The 23,365-nt window shown below is 37.5% G+C and overlaps 1 protein-coding gene across 18 annotated transcripts in view; it reads right to left on the bottom strand.

Annotated features, from left to right (window-relative positions):
• GTF2I (general transcription factor IIi) overlaps positions 1-23,365 on the bottom strand; it is a 104,082-nt gene that overhangs the window by 2,624 nt on the left and 78,093 nt on the right. For 16 of the 18 annotated variants that reach the window (XR_005562907.1, XR_005562910.1, XR_005562900.1 and 13 more), the window contains 17 exons: positions 21,847-21,899; positions 19,332-19,415; positions 18,462-18,645; positions 18,086-18,144; positions 16,020-16,091; positions 15,326-15,509; positions 14,757-14,815; positions 14,018-14,101; positions 13,436-13,531; positions 11,545-11,610; positions 10,530-10,713; positions 9,600-9,652; positions 7,967-8,050; positions 6,981-7,164; positions 6,034-6,062; positions 3,768-5,198; positions 1,431-1,490 (listed from right to left, as the gene is read on the bottom strand). Coding sequence is in view for 2 of the 18 variants with exons in the window: in XM_039379513.1 (XP_039235447.1) it covers positions 4,969-5,198; positions 6,034-6,062; positions 6,981-7,164; positions 7,967-8,050; positions 9,600-9,652; positions 10,530-10,713; positions 11,545-11,610; positions 13,436-13,531; positions 14,018-14,101; positions 14,757-14,815; positions 15,326-15,509; positions 16,020-16,091; positions 18,086-18,144; positions 18,462-18,645; positions 19,332-19,415; positions 21,847-21,899 (1,705 nt within the window). In the remaining 16 variants the exon portion in view is untranslated. Of the gene's footprint in view, positions 1-1,394; positions 1,491-3,763; positions 5,199-6,033; positions 6,063-6,980; positions 7,165-7,966; positions 8,051-9,599; positions 9,653-10,529; positions 10,714-11,544; positions 11,611-13,435; positions 13,532-14,017; positions 14,102-14,756; positions 14,816-15,325; positions 15,510-16,019; positions 16,092-18,085; positions 18,145-18,461; positions 18,646-19,331; positions 19,416-21,846; positions 21,900-23,365 lie in introns of those variants that run through there. The other 2 variants (XM_027749926.2, XM_039379513.1) reach the window with 2 other exon arrangements.

Below are 23,365 nucleotides of genomic sequence, written 5' to 3'. Positions count from 1 at the left end.
TCAATAAATGTGAGATTAAATGTGTGTGAGTGGTCTCTGTAAGAATTTAGAACAAATATTTACTTTAGTACAAATTCAGTGGATGACCTAAAGCATCTAAAATCCAAACCACTGCAGCATCAAATTGTGTAGCCATTGCTCGGACAATATTTCTGTGACCTCTAATGGACAAGTGGGAGGGTTTTATATATCTCACTGACTGCAGTGCTTCCCATGACAAATCAGAAGTTTTTCTTTAGTATATTTTCTCCTGCCACATTCAGTTTTATGACAAATACCCACAAAGCAGACTTTACTGATTTAATAAGACCACCACTGCTGTGCCTGAAATGCTCAGGGCATAGACAATTGGGATGCTGATTTGTCAGTGCCTGCCACTTTTTACCACATCATTTCATTGTCCCAATGCCACCAGCAGCCTTTCATGTCCCAGGCTGTGTTCATGCTGCATGGATGGAGGGCCATGGCCAAGGCTGTCCCTGGTCTCCAAAAAGCTGGATGGTGCCAGAAGTAAAACCCAGAGGCTCCAGGCTTCCCCAGCCACTGCTTCATCTAACTTTATGTTAGATGAAATCTAACAAATTGCTGAAATATCAGCAATCAAATCAAATTGCTGAAGTATCAAATACCACACTATGAGGGAAATATCTGGTTTCAAGTATTATCAAAAAACTGAAATGGGAAGAAGTACTACCATTTTCTCTGAATGAAGCACAGAGACTCAAAAACATGTGGGTCAGCATTTTAAACTCAGTGATGTAACAGCATCACTATCACTGTTCTCCATCGCCACAAAAATGTCAGTTTTAGGAATAAGTGACGTTAAAAATAGTGTAAGAGACGGACTTGAACATTTTGGCACTGTAAATTAGACTAAGCTTTTCATAAGTTAATGCAAAAGAAAGAAAACTTCTAAAGGAGATCTGTTTGTCATCAAAGCTAATAGCTTTACTGAGTGTCCCAAGCTCAGACAATACTGCAAAAATAGTGAAGAGCTTTTCTGTTCAATTACGATTTGGAAATATATGGGTGTTACCAAGAACAATAATGCTCTTTCACACAGCCATGTCAGAGCTCTTCATAAACACTAATTCCCTCAGCTTTCAGTTGCTCTGCCTCCCAGGTACATAATTATTACACATTTTTATTTTTAGGTCACATTTTCCTAGGACTGACTGTCTCTGAAATTTGAACACAGTGTGCTCTACACTGTATTTGGATAAGAAAGTGAAAACATCCTACACTTCATATGTGAGAACTGAGACAGATAAAATAATTCACAAGAAAAGGACTGGCACCTTCTGACATTGAGTACTGTACCCTCTCCTCCCCAAAAATATAAGAATACTATTCCTTGACAGGTGCTGCCTTCACAAAACACTAAATTCTTTTACCTGGTATTGGTGATGTCTACGACATTGGGTGTGGTTCTTGCTTTATTGGGTGTGGTTCTTGTTTTATTTGAGAATTTTCTTCTTTTTCTGTGTTATCTGTTGAAAAAGCAGTAATGAATGAAGAAAAGGGGAACTTCCCCACCAATTTTGTGGTTGTACTTAATAAGGAAAACTTTATGAAAGCATGAAAAGCATTAATTATCCCTTTAAACTATTAATGATAAATAAAAATATATTCACAGCAATCTGACTCTAGAAATTACCATTTCCACTTCAATGTAAAGCAGCCTAGGATCTTAGAGAACTCTAGTTTTTAAATAACGGAAATACAATGGCATTAGTAGGACTTCTCTCAATTAGAAACAGACTTACGCATTTTTCTATTTCAATCTGTCCAAAACAAATTCTGGCCCTAGCTAATTTCCTTCTTCAAAGAACAGTATTCCACGGGAAGGTATTATGGTATGTTTAAAAAAAAAACCCAAATTTTATCTTGTTGACTAAAGCATTTATCATTTTTTGATAAAGGTTTTTCATTTCAGGGACGCTTGGAAGTAACTCAAAAGAATCTTGTACCTGTATAGCACTGGATATGTGACCTGGAGCCTGATTCTGTTCTTTTTATAAACAGAGAATATGATGTTGGAAGGAAATTGTTTTTTCCCTGAAGTTGTTTGGAAGGTTTGGGGTGAGGATAATTCATCACTACAAAGCCAAGCTGTTTCACCACATAATCATTTTATACCTTCCAGCCTAGTTCTGAAGTGATTTTGGGTTCTTTACCAATCATATGCCTTTTCACAAAAATATTTCTCTAGTTACAGGGTCTGAATCCAGTTTTGGGTGACAAATTCAAAAACACCCTTGTCTGTCTCTTCCAAACTATCATTTCGAAGGCCCACAGCTAGAATTCCTCCACATGACAGTATTCAGGAATAACTGTCCTTCTCCCTCATCATCTAACTTTGGTGATCCCACAGAGTTTTGGCATTATTAAGTCATCTGATGTTCCAGCTTTCAGTAACTGTGAGCTTAAAATCTGCAGCTCAGCTCTGCTGTGACTCTGCTTGCCTTCCTTCTGTCTTGACTGCTGCAACAGGGTTGATCCATACTCCAAGAAAGACTGACTTAAAACCCTCGGAGTGAACCTGTAACTGAGCTGTTACAAAGTCATTCTGGTTGAGCATGTTGGCTTGGCTCAGAGTTCAGTGACATGACAGGGAAACTGAAGCAATGGAGACTGCAAAGGGCATTTCCATGGAAAAGGGTACAGAACAGGAGTGCTGAGGTTTGCTGCTTTCTTTTTTGGGGCCACATAAGCAGGATTAGGGAATGAATTGACGTTGAGAGTCTTAAAGTGCTGATGCACAGCAGGCTCCGTCCCAGGGCTGTTGGCTATGTTGCCATCAAGCTGCCATGGACACATCAGAGAGCCCCTCTCAGGACCACCTGACATGAAGGCAGCACCCTGGCAAACTACCACAGCACCTCAGATCCTCTGTGCCAGCCACAGCAGAGGCAGGCATGGCTGTCCAGGGCCACGCCTGACAGACTGGGGTATAGCAAAGGCAGCATTTACAGGAGCAGAGCACACAGCAGACACCAGCATCCCAACTCTCATGTCAATTCTGTATTCCTGAAGACCACATGCAAAAGCACGGGGGGGATACAAAATCTACAGCCTTCTTAGTCTCACATATATAAACATATTAGGAAACACTTTTTCACCAAAAGGGTTGTCAAGCTCTCCAACAGGCTGCCCAGGGAAGTGGTGGAGTCACCGTCCCTGGAGGGATTTATAAGCCGTGTGGATGTGGCACTTGGGGAGATGGTTTAGTGGTGAGCTTGGCAGTGCTGGGGGAACAGTTGGATTTGATGTTCTTAGATGGTTTTTCCGACCTAAATGATTCTATGATCCTATCTGAAAAAGAAACAACCCAAGTATATTCTTGGACAATAGGAAAGCTGGATGTTTTTCAGAGCTTAAGTTCTGGAAGAACAACAATATTCCCCTCCCTTGCCCTCAACATGGTATATCAATACAGCATTCAGAGTTACTGATGATGGTAATCACTTGCATCAGTTGTGGAAACTACTGCACTGAATAATTAGATGCATCACTCAGGATATGAACAATCACTCAGAGCCTATCTATCGTCATGACTCAAGTGAACAACAGTTCATAAAACTCCTTTGTAAAATTACTTGAATAATAACATTTGCACAGAGTATTCTTCCCATGATGCAGCATGATATTAATATAGATGAAAAAATGTCCTGGAAACCAATAAAAGACCTGACTTCAAAAAAAAAGGTAAACTTTGTTCAATATTACTTAAAAATATTTGTTGATAATAACTGAAGAACACTTACCTCCTAGCGATACTTCTATTCTGCTTGTTTCAGCTGGCTCTTAAATGAAAAAAATACAGTCAAATGAATATGAATATAGTTTCAACATGATGAATCAGATTGGGGAAATTAAGTTTTCCCTGAAAAAAAGCAACTAATTTTTGTTTTAACAATCAGACTTGTATCTTTTTGTCTGAGATAAATTTGTGTAACTTTCTACAGTCTGCAGCAAATTATAAACAATCCCAAACATTTATTACATTCAACTACCTAACACTTTCTCTTCAAAGAATGGTTTACCTTGACAGACATACCACCAAGTTGCAGCACAATGTAATGTGCAGTTGCACAGAAGACACCCCGTTCAGAGCAGCTTGAAAAAAGAGTCATCAGTCCTGATGAACACTGTCTTTGATGGTGAGTATTGGGGGAGAGTGGGAAAATGTAGAATACAGGACAAGAAGTATGTTTTAATTCCATGATGAGTTTTCTATTATCTCTGCATGGTTTATAAATGAACAGGTTCTGGGAAAGCCATTTAACCTTTTTAACACTGCAGCTGAGTTAAGGACAGACAGACTACATCAACCTCATAGACCACCAGCAGCTGATTTCCTCCTTCCCACACCTTCACATATAAAAAGATGAGCCAGTAGTTTCCTTTATAATAATTTTCATCATACAAGTGTCCCTTACTCTTAAAATGTTTACCTAATGTTTTCTCTTCGTTTCCCAATTTCTTCCTGTAATGGTTTATTCAGTCAATTGCAAAAGTTTTTCCCACACTATACCAACTTGGGATACACATTTTTAAAAGGTCTGTGAACATTTAGAAGCTATACTGGATCAAAATGAAGTTGTTCAACCATGTTTACTCCAGTTATTAATAGCACAAAGCTGAGTTCTCCCTTCGGACTAAGACAGGTGATATGTGTGCAGTCCAGACACAGTCTAGCAGGAGTTACAGGTCTGCAGCAGGCAGAAATTCCATCCAGACCCCATTGCCAGTTATGCAGGCAAACTTCACTTGGCTGAACATCTGTTTGGTTCAGACATGCACACATCTGAGTTAAGAAGACATCAATAAATGGATACCGAATTGGTTTTATATATTGCCCCCACTAATCCTTCTTTTCAGCTCACTCATCATCTGCAAAAATCAAGTCAAGGAACATACCAATGACAAAGCTCAAAGAAAGTAGAGGCTCTTCCCATTAAATTATTAATATTTAACAGCTACAAAAGTCCCTGTTGCACACAATCTATCAAAATGATATGGCTCATCATGAGCAGTGTATACCCAGGACTTGACCATTAATGTCATCTGCCAATGAGCTGGAGAACTCCATAACCCACCCCTCCTGCAAGGACATATGTCATGCTCTGCATCACCTGGTAGTCCTGGGGCTGCTGCTGTTGGTGATGCTTCTGCTTCAGCTTTTTCCATCAGATCTAAGATTAGACATGATCACCGTTTAACTTCACAATGAAAATGGTTCACATGTAACACAAGGGCAACCTTTGAATCTGCAAATCCTGAAACTTGTCACATGAACAAGTTACTAACACTTGTGATTGAGCTGCTGTTCAGTATATCGTTACAGAAAAAACGTTCCCTATTTCACCTGCAAGCACCAAAAATTTCAAGTTTCCACATGTTCTTCATATGAAGAATAAAGCATCATACCTATAAGCAGTAGGCTCAGAGCCTTTCATTCACCTTGGTATCCATCAGTATAAGATCATTTTTAATCATAATTAGTGGACACAGATAATGCCCAAACCCCAGGTCAGTGACCAGCCTGCTCCCCCAGCCCCAGCACATGCTGACAAATTGGCCATGGCACTTCAGCTAAGTACATTTGCCTCTCTAAACAGTTACCGTTTCAGCAGAATGCAGAATTTTTCACTGGAATAGGGTTGTGCAGCTACTGTAAAGTTCTTGCTTACTAACAGCTACTGTGATGGATCTAAACGTGTAAGTCTGTTGCTAGGTCAGGATCCTAAATCTCTTTGGTACTCTGCAGCTGAAAAATACAAACTCAGTGTCTTGCATTTTCATATGAAAGTTATGCTGATCTTACGCTGTTTAAATGTAAATTTACCCCCATGCCCTCAAGTTAACTGTATATGCATGATTAGTCAGAAAATCTTAATAAGAAAGACACAGACAGTTATACTGAGACCTTAATGACTATGGAGCCTCTGCCACTAAGCCACAATGTAGAAAATTAATCTTGGTAGGTTACAAAAATACATTTGTCATCAGTGTCTCATAAATACTTACGATTGTTAATCACAAGTCCTGGAAATGGTCTGAAAAAAAAACAAATTACTGATTCTAAAAGGCACTGCATGGGGTGTCCTCCCAGTGCAACCTCCCCACACTTTCTGTCACAGAGGTCATGCTAAAAGTAAAAAACAAAGTCAAATAAAACAGATGGAATAGCAGCTCTTGGGCGCTGTGGTTGTTCAAAACTAGTGTTTTGAAAAGTAACACACAAAGGAAGAGCTAAACCCTTCCCTTGGTCACCACTAGTTAACAAGGGGTCATCTCTTCTCTAGAGCTTCATTCAACAACACACATCAAAGTACTTTTGGTTAGAACATGTCATGATTAAGGGCTGAGAGTTCAGACTCCCTAGTAAAATATATTTAAGAAATTTCTCTCTCTAAAGATAAACTGAAACTTTTAGACTCCTTTAAAGTCAACTATGATTTGAGGAGTTACATAAACTGATACATTTTTATTTTTAACTCCTCCTTAGTGTGATTCAAAAGTTTCATCTATTCTGCTTCATGCATACAAATTAACTTTGTATATATGTGTGTTTTATATACATCTGTGGAAATATACACATATAAATGAAATTCCGTTATACTGTAATTGGACAATACTGTATTTTAAAATCTTGTAGATACGCTCATTTTGTAGGGAAAAAATTATCAAAGAATTTACCTGAACTCAAGATTCTTAATGCAACTGGAATATTTAAAAATACTAATAGTAATACTAATACAAACATACTATTTACTGTTAAGAGCCAACAAGCTCTGGACTTCATTCATGCTAGAAACATCTGGACTTTATTTGACCTGATATATTGTTATCCAAAAGAACCTCACGCTATTTAAAGATGCACTGCTACTTCTATTCTCTCACATTTCAATTTATTCCAGCTACAGGGCTGTGCTCACAGCACCCGCACAATCTAATCAACAGCAACTACATACCGAACGACAGTAAACTTGATAAGTTCTGCTGATTCCAAAATCTTCTCCATCGAGCTGATTTCCAGATAACTGGGCGCTTTAAACGCCACGCCGGGAGGCAACCCCTCCACCACCACGCACCCAGGGTTGGTAGTGATTTTTCTGTATGGAACTTTCACAGGAAAATTCATACCAGTGGCTTCACCTAAGTGAGAGAGGTCATGTTTATTTTCAAACCTTATAATATTTATGACTACACTGAAGAAAAAAGTCCTCAGATGATTAACAAACACAATGCAAACCCAGGCTTTCTATCAGATCTGAAATTATGAACATTCACTTGACAATGAAACCATTACAGCGTTAGAAATAGAGGTGTTGGATTACATTCATGAACATTAGTCACAATTCCAACTCTGACTGCTCACCATATGAAGAACACAGATTCTGCTTTTACTAAAAAAAAAGTATAGAACGGGGTATAAAAGGAAATAATTACATGAAGGAAAACAAAGCATTTCCTGCAAGGCCATGAAAAGCAATTCAACACAGCACAAGCGAAGGAATTTCAGATAAAGAAACTCAGGTCATTACTGCTGTACAATGCAAAGTAAAAAATCCAACCAAAACTATACACAGCAAAAAGCTTACGCTGCATTTTTAAAATTACTCTATTCCCAAGTATTATGAGTTTGGTATTATGAAGCCCTGAGAAGAACCATGCAAAATAAATACTTCATCCATGTTGACACAGAAAGAAACAGGAAAGGGGAGGGGAACCATGAAGCAATCTAGACTCTTATGATTTTATTGTTTAAAACTACCTACATCACTTACAAAAGATTCTTTTCTAAGTCAAAGCACAACATTCATATACAACTCTCAAATTTGTTCATTTTAATGATCACATATATAATTCACTGTAAGTGAATACTCATTTAGTAACTTCAGTATCAACATTTATTACACCCACACCTATGTAAAAACGGGGAGTAAGAAGCAATTACCAAATTTCTGGCTAAAAAGATCATTTACTTGCTCTCTCAATTGTCTGGTCTTTTCTACTTTTGACGGTCGCTCACTGTCATCATCTGGAAGAAATTGTTAGAACAGCGTGAGAATTAAGCACAAATTTTTTTACCCCTGAAGCTTGTTTATCCCTGCATATTTACTTAAAGCAGATACACCTGAAGGCTTCAAAACAGGTGCTGTCTTTGCTCCTCATTTTATCAGTAACACAGAATTGTAGAAATACACAAAAATAGATGGTTATTAAGAAATCACAGAATCCTAGAATTATTTGGTTTAGAAGGGACCTTAAAGCTCATCCAGTTCCACCCCCCTGCCATGGGAAGGGATACCTCCCACTAGAGCAGGTTGCTCCAAGCCCCGTCCAACCTGGCCTTGGACACTTCTAGGGATAAACCTAGGTTTACTGTCTAGAGATGATTTTGTAAACTTAATCTGAACCAACAAATTGTATTTTATTTTCTTAAAGAACATAGAATGGTGGGGAAAGGCAAAAGCAAAGTGACCATTCAATAAGATGGCCATTTCTCATGGTTTCCAGTGAATTCCAATGGATGTACTATATGCCTGAGAAAGCAGTAATCAGTGTTAAGACCAAGCAGTTCAGTCTGAGTGATTATTCAATTCAGTCTGAGTACTGACCTCTTGAATTTGCCAAGAATTGCAAGTTAGTATTTCATTTATTGCATGAGAAAAATGCGAATACTTCTTAACTAGTTGTTGGACCAAGAATATTCTAAAGATGTGACTGAAGAGATATTAATGAGTGTTAGAAAATATTTAACACCTCAATAAAAACAAAATGCTAAATTATGCTCTTTGTTGACTGTACTTGCATTTCAGTGAGCCAGCCGGACAGTAGGAAAAACTTCATCGAACTAAACAAATGCCATGAAGAATATTAGCACAAATAGTATGACATGAAACCAGCCAGTATAGACACTTGGTATAGTTACTTGAATCATGTTCAGGTCTTCAGCACCAGCGGTTGTGTTCACCACTGTTTGTTGTGGTTCTTGTTGTACTTGGCTACATCAGATGAATTAGTTTTCCATAAAAGGACTAATTCAGAAAACATTTATAGAGAACTCAAAATTTTCAATCTCTTATATAAAGAAAATATTGCAAAACAACACATATTGGCAAAGTTTTCAAAGAGAACCCAGTTTCAAAATAAGAGCATTTATTCCATGACCCACCTACCTACCCGACACAATTTTCTACTGGCTACCTGCACGCCCATCTCTTAAGCTTTTGTCATTTAGATGACCTACATATTAGGAGCAAATAATTTATCTCTAGACCAGAATTACTCCTGTGAATCATATATTGCTGGCTACATGTTGATAAAAAACAGTAAAGAATACATCAGACGCATGATTATTGTGAATAACTTTAAGAAATTAATACTCCCTTGCTAGAACTATATTTAAACTGTGATTGGTAAGTGCTTTTCCCATCTTAAAAACAATCAATCAAGCAAACGAACCAAACAACTCCAATGTAGAATGAATCTTTCAGGAATTTGTTAACACCATACAGCTCTTATAATCTGTATTTAATCCTTGAAAGAAACTGTTACATAGAACATGAAGCAGTTGCAAAACTCACTTGAGGGGCTTCTAGCAGAACTTTCTTTAACAGCTGCCTCCAACATCTCAGGCCTGCAAACAGAGCCAACATTTCATGTACAACAATAAAATTACATCATCAACATTAAAGAAAATGCAATTTTCTAGTATTATTTTATTAAAGACAGGAACTAAGTGATATCCTCTCAGCCAAACCGACAGTCAAGAATGCAATGACTTGAGAGGCTCCATAACTTTTTAGAATCACAGAATGGTTTGGGTTGGAGGAGACCTTAAAGCCCATCCACTTCCACCTCCTGCCATGGGCAGGGACATGTTCCTCTATCCCAGGTTGCTCCAAGCCCCATCCATCTTGGCCTTGAACACTTCCAGGGATGGGGCATCCTCAGCTTCTCTGGGCAACCTGTGCCAGGGCCTCACCACCCTCACAGGGAAAAATTTCTTCCTAATATCCAGTCTAACCCTGCCCTGTCAATTTAAAGCCATTCCTCCTTTTTCTATCACTACATGCCCTTGTAACTTCTCTTGCCACTGTTTCGACACTGGCACATGGCTATCCAAACCTGTTCTAGACAAGAAAATTCTTACACACCCCACTATATGAATCTCCACTTCTCAGCTCTTAGTACACAGCCAGCAAGCTTTATGAGTAACCTGTAAGTGCTCCCTGCAGTAGGAACTAAACCAGTGATGTGATAATTGTAATGAGCTAAGAAATCTGGACTTGTTCTTCCTCTCACAACAGCCTCTAAGAGTCTTTCAGAACAAAGAGAGTATTGTATCTTGCTCTACCTCTATAAGAGCTTTCTGGCCATTTCCTCAATTACTAAATATATTCCAGTGTGTATTTTATAGAGTAATTCAGCAACTTCCCAACACAATTTCATTTTTTGGTTTACATTTCAATACTCATAGAACAGATTACCAAAGACATATACGGGAATCTTACTTTTTAATAATGAATTTTATTTTAGATTTGTTTCTCAGGATCTTCTCTAGTCTTGGAATTCCAAAAGTTGAAGGTTGGCGGAAAGGTACCCCCTCAGGTAGTCCTTCCACGTAGAAAACGTCCGGGAAGGATTCAAACAGTGAAAATGGCACCTTCACCGGTTTACTGAGTCCTAGTGCTTCCCCTGAAATGCAACAGAGCAAATAAGCTACCAGTTAGGTAACTCATGTGTATAGAAACAGAAAACCTCTGGTATAAATGGTATAGCATAGTTGGCACATATATAACTAGATTAGGCAGAACCAGCAGGCTTGCCTTTTTTGGTGACAGCTATGAATAGGCACGAAGAAAATTAAGTTTCAAACATAACTCATTCTGTTGCAGTAAATCTCATCATGATTTACTGAAAATTAGTAATTGGCAGCCAGTTCATGCCACTGGCTTGGTCTGCATACGAGACTATCCCATATGTATCTCACTTTGTAACAAGCCATGCATTCTGTCTCTGCCTCTTCTAGAAAACAGTACTAAGGGCAGTGAGATTAGTGCTCTTGTTCAAAAACCTGCACTTAGAAGAGTAATCAGAAATCATTACTTCCAAAACTCATTAGTTTCCAAACAGTCTGCACTAGAGGAAGTGCTGGAATACAACAGTGCACGTCTCTCCAGATACGATCCGTAACGCATTGAGTCCTGCAGAGTCATACAAAGTCCCATTCATAAGCAGAGTGAAGAAAGCTTAAAAAGATGTGTCAGGATGTGGATCACTGTATCTGTGGGTCATTAAAAAATTCATAATCCAACTACAACTTCTCCATTTCCAAATCCAAATAAAATAACTAGTGGAAATGAGACACAGGATTGCAAGCAAGTACATGAGAATGAACGCAGATGGGAAACTGTGTAGGGCACACAAGAATTGCAGGACCTCTGGAATAAACGTGAACATCTCTCATATATCTAACTGCATGTTCATAAGAAAGGCTTCTCAGTAAAAAAGAATCAATAAACTTACCACATTTTTCATTAAAAAGATCTTCGACTCTCTGCTTTAAGTCACTAATTTTGGCATTCCATGCCTCTACCAGGAGGAAATTGAAAGAATTAAATCAACGCTCACACAATGAATCAGTCTTCAAAGAATATTTCAAAAAATGCTTAATAAATTATTACGTTTGATAACTGATTTACTATGGCAGTAAAATGTGCAAAATGGCTTTCATTCTGCAAAACTATATTCACATCAATCCTCATTTTCCTGAAGCTTTGAAAGATACTGCTATGAGATAAAGCAAGGGCTATTAAAATTAATCCAAGAGTGATCTAAATTTACAGTATTAGGCAGTATAAAATTTACTCATCTAAACCACCACCCAAAATAGTGGCAGAAAACTATTCACATGTTCAGTGACACAGCTCTGAAACGCACACCTCTCTCCTGAGATCTATAATCTCTAGCCCAGTTTCTACTTCAGTGGGTGAAATCAGATGGCCATCAAGATAAGCATTTTGTTTCTGACAGCCATCAGAGAAATTACAGTCACAGAATCACAGAATATGCTGAGTTGGAAGGGACTCACAAGGATCATCAAGTCCAAATCCTGGCCCTGCACAGGACTATTCCAAAGAGTCACATAACGTGCCTGAGAGTATCATCCAAATGTTCCTTGAGCTCTGTCAGCCTTGGTGCTGAGAGAGCACTGGGGAGTCTGAAAAGTGCCCAACCATCCTCTGGGGGAAGAACCTTTTTCTAAGATCCAACCTAAATCTCCCCTGACACAACTTCATGCCACTCCCTTGGGTCCTTTTTACTTGTGGCTGCACTAAGTGGTCTATGGCTGGTCTACAAAATTAAAAACTCAGTTTAAAGTTAAAAAAAAAAAAAAAGCCTAGGTCTAGCAATAGCAAGAAAGTCCAAAAAAACTGAACACAGCTCTGAGTATGAATAACACCCATGTCAAAAGGAGCAGTCATTCCAAATCAGTATCTTATATGCTTTCTCAACTGGCTCAGTAGGAGTAAAGTATTCCTTTCTTTCACATTTTTTGACCATAACGCTAAAAAGAAAGTATGTGGGACAAAAAAGAAAAAGCAAATAACAACAAACTTTTTTATATATATATATATATATATATATATATATATAAAAGTAAGGATGCTGAAAAAAAGGTTTACTGAGACAGAATTGCTTACAGTTACTCTGAGTGCAGTCACTCATCTTATTTGACTACGAAGAATTTATCTGAGTTGCAAATTGATGCTGCTTTCAATACAGAGACTCCTGTGCCAGAGCACTGCACAGACAGGCCTGGGCCTTTAAGCCCAAAAAGTTCCAGCCAACACTCAGGAACACAACTATATGGCTTCCAGTCCTGTCCAGTTTTTCCTTTATTGATTTTACAAACTTGGACTAGGCAGTCAAGCATAACTAGCTCTGATAGAGCATGGCTTACCAATGTTAGTTCAAATCCTTCCTGGTTCCTACAGGAATGGTATGTCTCCACAGTGATGTCAATATTTCAGATTTGTTGAGTGCTTATGAAATTTATGCACTATATCAGATCTTAGCTGGGTTTATGCACTTTGGTGGTACTTTGCACCAGAAAAGTCCTTCAAGGGTCTGAAGCATCGTGCAGTAAAGACCAGCAAAATCCTAACGGACCTGACCAAACCCAAAGATCTAACGGACCTGTGCTGCATTTGTACAGCATTCTCCATACATCATTTAGGATTTTTCTAATGCATATTACTCCACGTGATGAAGAACTGAATGTATTTGAAAGCAAGAGCTTCAGTCATTCACTAACTGTACAACAGAACATGAATGCAAAATATCTGATATGTAATCAGAATGTTCCATACCAATATTAAAAGAATGCATCTGTGCCAATTCCCACAATACTTACGAAAAGAGAAGTCTTTTCCTTGTAGCTTGAAACTTATATTGGAGCCATTGGTTTGAGAATTAGCTTGAGTCCTTGTTGTTTGTGTTTTATCAGGACCTGTGAAGAGACATTACATATATACATGCAGAGAGCAGAAGCAAGACATCATACAAAAGCAACACATCAAAGCTGATTACTAGAGAAATCTTAACTTCTGAATTAAGAGTAGAATAAAAAAAACCCCTTAAGAAGTTCTTGTAGGATTGTATTTAAGCATTTGATACTACTGATCACATCTGTCATTTCTCTGCCCATAGGCTACGTCAGTTCCCACATCTCTGCTTGCAATAATGGGCCAAGCAAGCTGTCAAATTCCAACATTCCACATAAGCATCATCTACACAGAATCCAGTATTATTCAGAAACAAAAAATAAAACTGTTCCTATATTCAAGTGTATCTGGAGCCTTGAAATGAAAGAGTTTGCTACATGAGGCAGGTGTACAAGTTATTTATGGACTACAAAAGCTGAGAAGAACAGAAAACATAAGAAGAATAAAATAGAAGAGCATCAGAAGAATGCTTAATGATATTTCTTCCATACTTCCATCAACAGTAACTTCAATCTCTGGGACATTTGAATTGCGTACAGGACTTCGCGACCTTTTGGAACTCCCTGGACTCGTTGCTGGAAGCCAAGAGAACACAAGGTGTAAAGCACAAACCCTTTACAACATATATCATGCACAGCTAACAAAAAAACCCAGCTGTATTCCAAAAATTCCAACAGACTGAACTAAGTACACTGTAAACCCTGAACAATACAGTGATGCTCACAGCCCTAAAAAGTAGGTTTAGTGCTCTTGAAAAAGGCAGGTATTATACCTAAATTTTCATGCCACTAATTCAGAAGAGAAGACTTCATTGTTTCTAAGGATGAAGGACAGGTTTGGTACTTTTTATTATCTAAATAACAAAAAATTATTAACATCTGAATTTTTTATAGGCAACTTCAAGGACTTTTTTTTTTTCTTATAAAATATAATTTTTACTTACTGCAGTTCACAGCTCTCAGTTAAATATGGTTTAAGCCATTAAAAGCAAAATAAAAGTTGTCAAAATTGGGTAAGTTCCATTTTCCATAGTAGGATAGTCAATTTAAAAAAACAGATAAATTTATGGATTATATTTTTCAAATAATAGCATTTGAACAGGCTACTATGCTAGATCATCTTAATGCCCTTTTTTTTGCAACATTCATATTTTGCAACCACAAAGATCTTTCAGTCTGCTAGGGAAGCAGAAACTAAGTATTTAGGAATTGATGGCAACAAATTGTTTACCTTTTGTGTATTTTTTATTAGCCAGTTTTCGAGACAAATAGGAATTGAGAAGCTCAGGCCTAGAAGTTGGACAGAACACAACCTGATCAATTATAAGTCAAATAATACAGCAAAATGTTAACATTTCTTGGAATTCAGTTGAGTTCCAACACACATAACATCAGCTCTTTACAATAAAATTCTGCTAGAAGCATAGATGACTCTCCCTCTACTATAAGCAAAAAAAAACAACCCAACCATAAAGCTACATTTTCTCATCTGTAATTTTATTTTGAGTCTATTTTAAGCAAAAATAATAAAGAAAAAGAAAAGAAAAATAAGAAAAAAAGCTTCCAGGTACAAGACCATTTCCCCTTCCCTAGATCCTTGATGCATGAAACACCCAATTTATACATCTACAGAAATTTAATGAGGAATGTATATCCTTTTATGAGATAAAACATATGTGCAAAATGGTCTTTCTGTTTTATGGAACCAGAATTTAGGTAGCATTTAAAGCCTAAAGTTGCTGGGAATAAAATCAAATAACTTCAAAATCATGAGTAAAAAGAACTGAATTGCAAACATACTTTTTAATAACAAATTTGATTTTGTCACTCGCACGGATAATTCTTTCAAGGCGTGGAATTCCAAACCATGTGGGACTCCGGAAGGGGATTCCATCTGGCAAGCCTTCAACGCACAAATGCGCAGGATTTGACTCAAATATAGCGTAGGGAACTTTCACTATCTCTGAAATCCCCAGAGCTTGGCCTGAAAATAAAGATTAAATGATAGATTACACACTCAAATGGGTGGAATTTTATCTCAAGTGACTTTATTAACCTTCGCTTACAGAAGCTCTGTTACTCAGAGCTAATAAAAAACCCCAAACAACAGAAATATCTAAATAGATTTAAACAGAGTTCCTATTATTTTCTGTAGAATAACTGCAAATGGGGACTTGGTCCATCTTGTTACAGGTAACATCTCAGCCTGCGGTGTCTAATATTTTCTTTTAAGAACTTTTTTTCATCCAAAAGCTTTTGTGCACATACCATCATCTCTTGTCACACAACTGGAAAAATTATGGTCTAGGATGCTGCTATAAAAATATTTATGTCAGTTACAGGATAGAGTCAGTAAAATATAGGTAAGAGGAGTCAAGATTTCCATATCTGTCCTAGTATATTTCTGATGCTTAAGTAAATACAGTAACGTTTAAACAGAGGGGTTTTAAAATGCAGCAGCATTACAGAACGGTTCATTTAGCATTTAACTTACCAAATTTCTTACTGAATAACTCTTCTACTTGGTTTCTTAGGTTTGTGATCTTGGCATTCCAATCTTCTCTCTCTGAAAACCAGAAATAGATATGTCAGAGAATGACTCAGTTCTAGGTACAGAGTTACATTTGAACACATTTCTTCCAACATAAGAACTTGAAAACTATCAACACAATCACATCTGAGGAGACAAGGATACACAATGAATAATTGTGAATAATGACTACTAATAGCGGATTAATGATACATGCAATTCCTTCTATATAATGGAAAATCTGTTTAAATATAGTTACAAATTTCAAACACTGACCCAAGTGGGAGAACTTGTTTTTCAGAGCCTTTAGATGCAGGAAGAAACTATTTTAGTGGCTCTTACAAAGTTGGAATTAATTATCATAGTGTATAATAAATAACACTCTTTAGAGCAGAAGATGAGGATTTAAAGACTGCTTTGCTAAACATTTTGATTAGCATAAAAAAATCATCTTCAGTCGTATTCTCTATCGTAAATAAAAGCCACTTACAGGAGTGCTAACTAGCACAGACAATTTGTAGCTTAGAGAAGAAAGCAAAGGATGTGGTATAAAAAACACTTATTTTCTAACAAACGGCATCATACTTCATGTTTCATCACAAACCACAAATAACAAATAACTGATACTGAGTCAAACCCATTCTTTCCAAGCTGTGGAATGCATGCAGGGAGGAAGTTATACAGAAATTTTTTGTTTCCAAATCCTATTTTTGACTCAGAAATTACCTAACTTGCTTAGTTCTAGTGTCTTATACTTCCATGGCAAGATGCATTATTATTTTTTGCAGTCTGGCCTACTTATTTGATAGATTTCACAGGTATTTAAAATCTGCATGTGTGTAGTCTCAGTGGCAAAGCAACTAGAGTAATTTACTTTAAAACACTGAAGTGTTATTCATAAACTATCTGTTGAGAGCACAGGATTAATTTTGCAAAAGAATAATATTTTGCTTAAAAGAATTCTAATATTCTTTAGCAACATCAAGTTTGCAACTACAGTAGGAAGATCCTTGGTCTTTGTCTGGGAAAGTGGTTTTCACTGGTCTTTAAGCCCAGGAGAACATTTGCTGTGTTTGCCTGTCTGATATCAAACCTTGGACCCTAGAAAGCTTTGTGAGCACTGGTAATTCCATAATCACTTATTAGTTAGTGAAAGATACAGTGAAATAACCAGTAAAAAAAAAATAAATTATTCTGAACATTCAGTCTGAGGTTTAAGAATCATCATCACTACTTACCTTTCGGAAAGAAAACTTCATTAGCTGTTTTTTTACTGGTGTCACTGGCACCTGCTGTTACTACTTTGAAAAAACCTCAGACTCAATGCTGCCTTTTCCTCTGCTCCACTGTGAACCCTACCTTTTCTACTGAGCTACCCACTTACTGAATATGAGTTTTTTCCTAAAATCCAAATAAAATCCACAATACGTTGTGATGATATAAGACAACTACTGCTTACATGATTATTAAATCATATTCCTTTTTTTTCTCCTTCACATGAGCTATGTGTGTGGAAAAACATAGGAAGCCCTGGATATCCATTTGTGTTATTATTACAAGCAGATTCATACTCCTCTAAAACTCAATGAGATATGGATGGCATATTCCTGTAGCAAGAAAGTGCCAATACACTCCAATTCAGGGCATTCGGAAATAAACCCCAAAATGATTCTCCCCCCCTGTTAAGGCACTTCATGCTTTGAAGAAGCTCCTACAACTCCCTACCAACAGAGGCCTGAAAAGAGCTCAGGATCAGCTGTGAAATGCCAAGGGCCTTCAGAGATTTCATTCAGGCCAGGACAGTAACTCCAGTTCCCTGGGGCTGTGAAGGTGACCCAGTGTAGTTATTCAAAGGCAGGTAGACTGCACCATGATCCCACAATCCATGTTCATAGTGATCAATTTATTCCTTGCAGCCCCCATGAAGAACATGCCAACACACTCATCACACAAGGGTTACTTGAAAAATGCTGCACTTATCCACCAAACCAAACTCTTCCATTCCCACTTGGAGACAGCACCTGTCTTACCTCTTGGGTTCAACCTGGGCCCAATAATTTCGGTTGAAGTGAGAGTTAGCAGCTCTGGTCTGCAACAAGGACACAAATAATCTGCTTATTCTTGACATAAATTAAATATTACTACCTATCATGACATGAATTGAAGAGTCTGAATTTTTCTATTATGTTTTTCATACTTGTCAACATGCTACAAAGGTATTTTGTAATACTTGTCTGGATTGCAAATACCCACTTTTTAATGCAGAATATTTAATTTGCCTATTTGGTAACTAGAAACCAAATGCTTCATGACTTCATGAAATCAAGTGCTTGATTACACACACGGTGTTTGCTTAGCCTCTTTTTTAAGAAAACCTCAAGGTTTAGGCATTAAACAAATACTTACTTTTTGATCACAAATTTTATTCTCTTGCCCACTTGAATTATTTTTTCAAGGCAAGGGATTCCATACCAGGAGGGACTCCTAAAAGGGATATTTTCTGGCAGCCCTTCAACATAGAGGTCAGTTGGATGAGCTTCAAATTTCTTGTATGGAACAACTTTGGGCTCACTGCTCCCCAAGGCCTTGGCTGTTGGAACAAAATACATCCAGTAACTGGACAGCAATCAACCTTCATTAAAAGCTAGCTGATACCAATTACTCAAGCTATTGCAATTGTGATCTTAGAACCTGGGACAATGCAGGACATCTAAATCCAAGTCTCAGCACACCAAAAATGTAAAAAATTTGCCATATTGCATGATGGTCTTGCTGGGCGGTCACAATACCAGACTGAAGATTACTGGATTGCTCACTGAGGCATACTACAGTGGTTTTATCCAGAGTTTTTAGTCTATAACAGAGCATTATGCAACGTTTTATTCTAGCTCTTAGGAAGTTGACTATTTTTTCATATTGGAGAGGATATAAAAATTCACCTGGAAATGTTCTAATACTAATTTTAATGATACTGCAATGGACATAAAAAAGTAAATGGCTAGTTTATGCACCATCAAAGGAAAAATATCCAAATAGGAGGGAATTGAGAGCAATCAAAAGAGCTGTATATATGACTTATAATTATTTTTTAAAACTATGACTTTACCTTGTATAAGCAGTAAACCAAAACATTCTTTTTCACTCAACTGCCAGGATTTTAAATATTTGAAAAAAAAACCTGATCAAAGGTCTCATTCACTTAGATGTTCAAAGGAAGGAATGAATACAACCTTCAAGAAATACAAAGCTATAAAGAAAAGAAAATAGTGTACTCACCAAACTTTTTACAGAAGAGTTGATCTACCATCTTTCTCAGTTTGGTGACTTTGGTATGCCACTCCTCTTTTCCTGTATTTGAGACTGACACAGAACAAAAACAAAATTCCTTAATTATTTTGGTTATATTTTCAGTTGTTCAGTTTACAGCATGCATAATAATCCTGCATTTTCAGGTAACACAGAAAATGCTGTGAGGAAGAAGCATGGATTCAACTTGGAACTAGAAAAAAATAATCATTAAAAATGACATAATATTAAAGCTGAACAAAAATCCACTGAACCAGTGACATCACCTCCTACAAAATACACAAGAATTACAATGCTTTCATCAGCCACCTCTGATCTGCAGTCCCACTTGGAGATGGGATTAGATTTTTGCCAGTGTCATTTTCTGAAGAATTATCTTGATATTCAATGCAGAATTAGGCATGCCTATGGAATGAAAACCTGCTTACAAGGGATGAAAGGACATATAATACAAATCACTTTTTTCTTCTGAATATGTCTTTGTGACCAATAAGTCAAACTTATTGTTGAAGCTTTTTGTGAAGCTCGTACAAGACACGGGCAGCTGCCACGCCGTGGGTTTAGCCAGCATGCAGAAGCAAAAACCTGCACTCCATAACTGCACTGCACCAGGCTGGGCTATCAGCATAAGCACCAGCTCATGCTTCTCCAGCCATTCCTGAGCCAAACCATCACTGCCTGACTGGTTTTGTCTTGCAGCCAGTATCAGTCTATTAAGGGTTTCAGGACTGAAGCCATTCTATAAAACCTTCCTGACTAGACTGCTTCCCACAGGAATGCAAACCCAAATCATCATTTCCTCTGCCAGTCAAAATACAGGTTCCATATTCACGCCATTCCTCTCCTGCTGGGGATACAAGCTAGCAGGTGCTACGGACAGAGCAGGACATTGGACGTGGAGCCAATGTCTTTTAAGATGGCAGTGGACACATGGAGTAGCAGAGGAGACAGTGAACTACTGGGAAAGAGGGAATCCAAACAGGAAGAAAACTGAGGGAAAGGAGGCTCAGACATCTGCTGTCTTCTGCGTTCCCTGAGATGTTACTGACAGCTTCCACAGATGCTCTCTTCTCTTAGAAAGGATGCAGAGGTCACACATGACTATCACTACAAGTTGGTGATGACAAGAAATGTAAGAAACTGTTCATAATGCTGTGTCATAAAAATTGCTTACCACTGGTTTTCTTAGCTACAGGGGTTTTATGAGATAAGTAATGTACTTCCTTTGCCTTCGTAATCAGTACAAACATATTAAATATGACTAAAACAACAGAGAAAAGGGCTAGCTTGACCCAGACAAAAGTACACCTAGGGTTAAGGCTCAGTTATTAGCCTACCTACTATTTTTGTAGTCAAATTTGCTGCTTGAAGGAACAGTAGGTTATTAAGACTCAAAACACTATGTTAACTTATACTTCAGGAAAAGTTTAATTCCTGCACACATGTTAAAGACACATTTTTATGGCATAATTGCTTTGCTTAATTTATATCCTTGATATTCATCTTAGTACAGTCTTTGATATACTTTTTACAACAGAAGACTATGAGTATATAATACAACATAACGGTGTTGCACTAGTGCAAACAGTTCTGTCTATATGCTTGTGTTACTGTCTGAACTAAGGACTTCTCTGGTATTACTAAAATTCACAGTTCAACCAGGTTGAGGGTGCCAGTTAGCATTTTGGGTTTGGGAGCAATTTCTTTGCAACTGTTTTTTCAGACATACAAGCTTTCCACATTTGGTTTAATTGGACATTTAAAAAAATGCTCTGAAGCCCAAGAAACAACAGAATTCAACTGAACAGAAAAACAAGTTGGGGAAAGATATTTACCAACTAGTGTTCGTGCAAAGGTACAATTCTTTCAAAACTTGATTCTTTTTCAATGTTAAACAACTTTCTCCCAGTTTGAGAGGAAATGAATTCATGGGTGCAACTGGAAAAAAAAAATCTATTCCTGTAGTCTTAAATTTCCATGGTCATTTTTGCTATCTTTGGATGGGTGCTCAATGGAGAAAAGACGTGTAAGAGCATGAATCTGCTGAAAAGTATTCCTGATGGGAAAAGTGGATGGAATGTTATTATTTTGCACCACTATAATCACTATGTTCATCAGTGCATTTCAGTTAATCTGATTTTGGAAAATACCATATATAAGCAATTATTCCACAGTACAGACAGTTCCCAGTAAACTCTTATCAGCTGTGGAAACTGTTGCCTTTTCTCTATATCTCAACAGACTAACACCTAGCTCAAGGTTTTTCCTTTGAAAACCAGCTGAATCAAATTAATTGACAGAGTGTTAGTAACATTGGCTTGGATAACCAGTGGAAAACTGCTGTCCCTCTGTAGCTAAAGAAAATTCAAATCCAGAGGAATTATTTGCAATGTGTTATTAGTAAAAGCAAATTGTAGCCACCACTAAGACTGACAAATATGAATATCATACTGTACTTGTACAACTCACACATTTGAAAACTTACCTCCTTTAGCTGTTTTGTCCAATGGAACATCTGTTGAATTCAGAAGTTCATCCCTAAAAGATTTAAGATACATGCTTAACAGTAACAGACACTTTGAGAAACCAGCCTCCAGTTACAGCCTCAAGTTACTACTGAAGGATCAGAAAAAAAACAACCAAACAAAAAATGCCTCAGGGGACATCTTGATTCCCAACATTAAATTCCAATTAACACCAAAGTAGCATAAAAGCTAATTGGAACACTACTGACAAAACATTTTTCATGCCTGATATCCATATCCACTTGAGCTATAACATTTCATGGTAACATACAGGTTCCATTAAACTTAACTCTAAGATACATTTCATAAGAAACAAAGATCCAAACTAAAAGTTTAATCTCTAAAAAGCAAAACTTCAAAGCAGACACTTCGGTTTCTCAAATACATCTAGTTTTATCCACATTTGAACAAACAAGAAATTAAGCATTCTGATGTTTCTCACAGAGCCAAACTGGTTTTTGAACTGCTCTGGTTACCACATATTACATCTAGTTTTATCCACATTTGAACAAACAAGAAATTAAGTATTCTGATGTTTCTCACAGAGCCAAACTGGTTTTTGAGCTGCTCTGGTTACCACATATTACAAAACTGATAAACAGCATAAAATGATTTCTGTTAACAACTAAGACAAATTTGACAAGAGAAGGTGCCAGCATTGCATGGATACTAAAATCTATGCATAGTGTCTGACTTTAAGTCAGACAAAAGGTAGATCTACACTTCTTCCTCTTTCCTAGTTATCTGCAAGCGTCAGGATGACAGAAACTGGCCATATACCTCTCAAATAGGAGCAACTAGCATAGGGGCAGGGGCTGTCATTACTCCCAATTCTGAGCCTGACCACTGCAATCAGCAGATTCCTGTCCATTTCAAAAACTTGGATTAGGCCCTACACCACTAAACCCCAGGAAAACATGACCTGATACTCACTGAAGCTTCCTTTAAGCTTCAAGCAGTCTCTAGGTGCACCTTAGGTGTCCTTCATGTATGCTACCTGATCTACCTCCAGGCACGCACAAGACACACATCCAATTAAACCACAGGAACCAGTAGCTATATCTTGGTCTCAAGCCTGCCCTGGGAGATCCTCTATACAGATACAGCCATAGACACTTTGGTACAGCGTTCCAGCAAGAAAAAAAAAATAAAAACACAAGCTGAAATTTAGGCCAAGATCCTCAGATAGCATCAAATATGCCAAAGTCAATGGCTTTTAACAGGTACTGCAGCTGAAGAGATTTGAACAGTACAAAGAGATCTGCTCATGACAAGAAATCCATAATATTGAAGAGATCTGTCCAGAGATCTGCCCACACCACTGTGGTGTTCTGCTGGTCTGATAAGCTGAGTTTATCAGAGTGAACATCAACTAAAAATCCCTCCTTAGTATTGCAAATGAATATGTCAGTAGAAACCAGTCTGGAAGTTCTTGAAGATAAAATGAAGCAGAGAGGAGCCAGCAGAAAACAATGAGTA

Source organism: Pipra filicauda, unplaced genomic scaffold (genome assembly GCF_003945595.2).
Source record: "Pipra filicauda isolate LSUMZ 115617 unplaced genomic scaffold, ASM394559v2 scaffold16_size7369187_pilon, whole genome shotgun sequence".
NCBI lineage: Eukaryota > Metazoa > Chordata > Aves > Passeriformes > Pipridae > Pipra > Pipra filicauda.
The sequence above is the reverse complement of the archived record's forward strand: the minus strand, read 5'-3'. Positions and strand labels throughout refer to the sequence as shown.